At 37.0% G+C, this 3,302-nt stretch overlaps 1 protein-coding gene across 1 annotated transcript; it reads left to right on the top strand.

The window, feature by feature from the left end:
- Nucleotides 1-387: 387 nt before the first annotated feature.
- On the top strand, nucleotides 388-2,709 carry LOC106319386. The gene is made up of 6 exons (XM_013757697.1): nucleotides 388-909; nucleotides 996-1,133; nucleotides 1,214-1,390; nucleotides 1,474-1,617; nucleotides 1,694-1,812; nucleotides 1,901-2,709. The coding sequence occupies exons 1-6, from the start codon at nucleotides 445-447 to the stop codon at nucleotides 2,568-2,570; spliced, it is 1,713 nt and encodes a 570-aa protein (XP_013613151.1). The 5' UTR covers nucleotides 388-444; the 3' UTR covers nucleotides 2,571-2,709.
- The last annotated feature ends 593 nt before the right edge of the window (nucleotides 2,710-3,302 follow it).

The raw sequence follows: 3,302 nt of genomic DNA, 5'->3' as shown, positions 1-3,302 counted from the left end.
TTTTTTTTTGCAAATTGTCTTTCTATGTAAAACCTTCGTATAACTCGTGGAATCTTGCACGTGAGTTTTATATTGATAAACTCTGTAAAATAGTACATAGTGTGAATACATTTATGTAAAGCTTGGCTGAGAAACTCTATACACGTGTCACGTCAGCATACTTATTCTCAAATCGTTATCACTGTAAAGCTACCATGCGGCGAAAATAGTGTGAACACATTAATGTCAAATGTTTATCTTTTAATATATAAGGGATTTAAATTATTTAGTTGGGATATGAATATATCTGAAGAAGATCTTCACCATTAATATGTACTTATCACTAAGGGATAAGAGCATATATCCTACGACTTTATCTAAATCAATAAAATCAAATTGGGACTTGGATATCAAGTTTTCTCCTTGGCCTAGGTCAAAAAGCTAGAAACTTGAAAAAAAGGTAATATGGATCCGATGGAATCTGAATTGCACAATGGCTTTGCGACCTCTGACGATAACTCCGCCTACGACGACCATGGATGGAAGGAAGTGGTGGAGTACAATGGCTTTCAGACATCTGACGCTAACCATCACGAGTACAATGAATGGAAGGACGTCGTGTACACTAAGCGCAACCAGAAGCAAAACCCGGAGGATAAGGAGGCGAACGGTGACGTTTCCGACAATATTGTTCCTGACGGAAGCAAGAAAGCTGAGGATCAAAGACAAGCGGCCAAGTTGGTTGTTGCTGATGTGGAGGAAGAACAGAATGGTTCCCGTGCCGCTAGGGATGAGAACGTGAAGGCTGGGGAAATTAAAAAGCCGAAACCTAGGAGGAAGAAGAAGAAGAATACAAAAGTGTCGCTGTCCGAAGCTGCGGCAAAGATCGATCCTTCACATCTTTCGGAGTTCCTTGTAAAACAAGCATTGGTAAGTGCATGCGTTCAAAACAGGATGAACCCACAAAATCAAAACTTGATGTTTTGTTTTTTATTTTGGCTTTATCTGTTACTTAGGAACCTGGTACGAGTCAGCTAGTGGAATTTCTCGAGTACTTTGAGACAGCATTTTCCCAAGTATCAGCTGTTCAGTTTCCATGGATGGAGATGTTCAATAACAATTGTCCTTTGTCCACAGTGATCGATGTAATCGATGTAAGCTATTTCTCTTGCCTTTTTTTTTGATTTTCTTTTGTGTGATTTTTAATTATCTTTTTTTTTATATAACCAAACAGGTTCCATTATCTTATATTCTTGAACCTGTCTACAACGCATCAGCCGATTGGATAGACCAGCTTCCAGACATTAAAGTCTCTAACTTTGTGAAGTGGGCCTCTAAGAACATTCGCACTGATTTGGCAGAAGAAGAAGAAGTCATCATAGACTGTGAGAAGGATGAGTTCCATGAAAAGGTAAAAAAAAAACCTTTATTGAACTGAAAGTCTCACCTATGTCTCTGTGATTGCTTCAGTTATGTTAATGTTTTTATGATCAGGTGGCGTTATACGTTGCATTAGCAATGGTGTTACGTAGGAAACCTCATTCTTTGATTGGTTTATTGCCTGCTATGTGGACGGATATTTCGGCTAAGTATCGAAAACTAGACGAGGTTCCATTTACAGTTTGGATGATGGCTCAGGTTCGTGTCGTATACTTTATTTTTTACAACCAAGACTTTTCGAAATTTGTGTGTTTTAACTTTAAAACGTGGATAGGCCTCCCAAGGTGATTTATCTGTAGGCTTGCATTCATGGGCGCATATCTTGTTACCACTAGTGGCTGATAAGAAGTGCAACTCTCAGTCCAGGGATTACATTCTGCAACTGGTTGAGAAGTAAGTTCGGATTGTTTTCTTGTTATTCTCTGCTATTTATTTATTATGTAACAATCATCTGATTTTGTTTATGCCTTTTTCATACCAGCATTTTGTCGAATCCAGAGGCTAGTACCATACTTGTGAATGGGACTCTTAGTGAGGGAAAGCGACTGATTCCACCTCATGTATTTGAGGGCTTGCTTCGACTTACATTCCCTGCTTCATCCGCAAGAGTAAAGGATACAGAGAGGTTTGAGTCAATCTATCCCTTGTTGAAAGAAGTGACTCTTGCCGGTGCGCCAGGAAGCGAGACAATGAAACAGATATTCACTTCTACTCTGAAGTTAGCCGGAGAAGGAAATGCTATTTTAGCCAATGAAGCTACATCAATCGCTATCTGGTTGGTTGCCGAAGACCCTGATTGCTTCAACCTCTGGGACAGTATCTATAATGAGGAGAATCTTGAAGCTAGTGTTGCTCTTCTTAAGAAGCTTGTAGACGAATGGAAGGATCATTCCCTCAAATTATCATCATCACCAGGTGATATCCTCACTCTCAAACGAACTATCAATAGCTTGAGGAAAAAGAATGTAAAAGCCATCACTGAAGGAAGAGCCAATGCTTCTCTTTACATAGAAGCTGACAAGTCATGCAAAGTGATCTCGGGAAGACTCTCCCGTGGAACTGGCTGCCTCATATGTACAGCCATTACTGCTGTGCTTCTAGCTGCTGCAGGAGCTGCTGCTGCTGCGATAACAACTGGTTCGTTTTTATGATCATAAAAGTTGAGATTTGAGAGACTAAAAATAGCTCGCAAGTTTGTACATATTTGTTCTTTTCAGACCTTTTTAATAAGAATTCTTTCTAGACTTGTTTAATTTATGTCCAGATAAATTATTTCTTCTTTTCTTTTATAGTGAGTGACATGAAATTTATTTTCTCTATTATATGCTTTGAGTTTGGAAATCAAAGTTTTGTCAGGAAGGAAGGTAACAATAAGTATTTCCAACTCTTATCTATAAAATGCGTATCTACAAATCTGTTCTTTCAATGGCTTATATTTATGAAATTATTTGTCTTACTTTTGCATCCGAAGAAGTACAGAAACATAGAGGGAAGAAGATAAAGGACAAACAAAACAAACAAAAGAGCTTTCTCTGCAACAAACTTAGAACAAGAGCAGAACCGTAAAGAATCTGAAAACAAGTGGTATGTTTAATTCTTCTCTTATGTTACTTTTTAAATATCTTTATTTTGTTTTTGTAGCTTTGAAGAAATCATAAATCATTGCTAACAAATAATAATGTGATGCCACTATACCGAGTAAAAAGAAAATCAACAACTATGATGATGCAACTTGGGGTATTTAGAAATTTGTATGTTATAGTTTGATTATTTCACAAATCTGTTTTTATAACAGATCATATTTTACTATCTTACAATTCTCTTTTTTTTTGTAAATTATAAATTCTTAAGCAAAAAATTATTGTAAATTCAATTTTGATTAA

This window comes from Brassica oleracea, chromosome C9, assembly GCF_000695525.1.
Source record: "Brassica oleracea var. oleracea cultivar TO1000 chromosome C9, BOL, whole genome shotgun sequence".
Lineage (NCBI taxonomy): Eukaryota > Viridiplantae > Streptophyta > Magnoliopsida > Brassicales > Brassicaceae > Brassica > Brassica oleracea.
The sequence above is the reverse complement of the archived record's forward strand: the minus strand, read 5'-3'. Positions and strand labels throughout refer to the sequence as shown.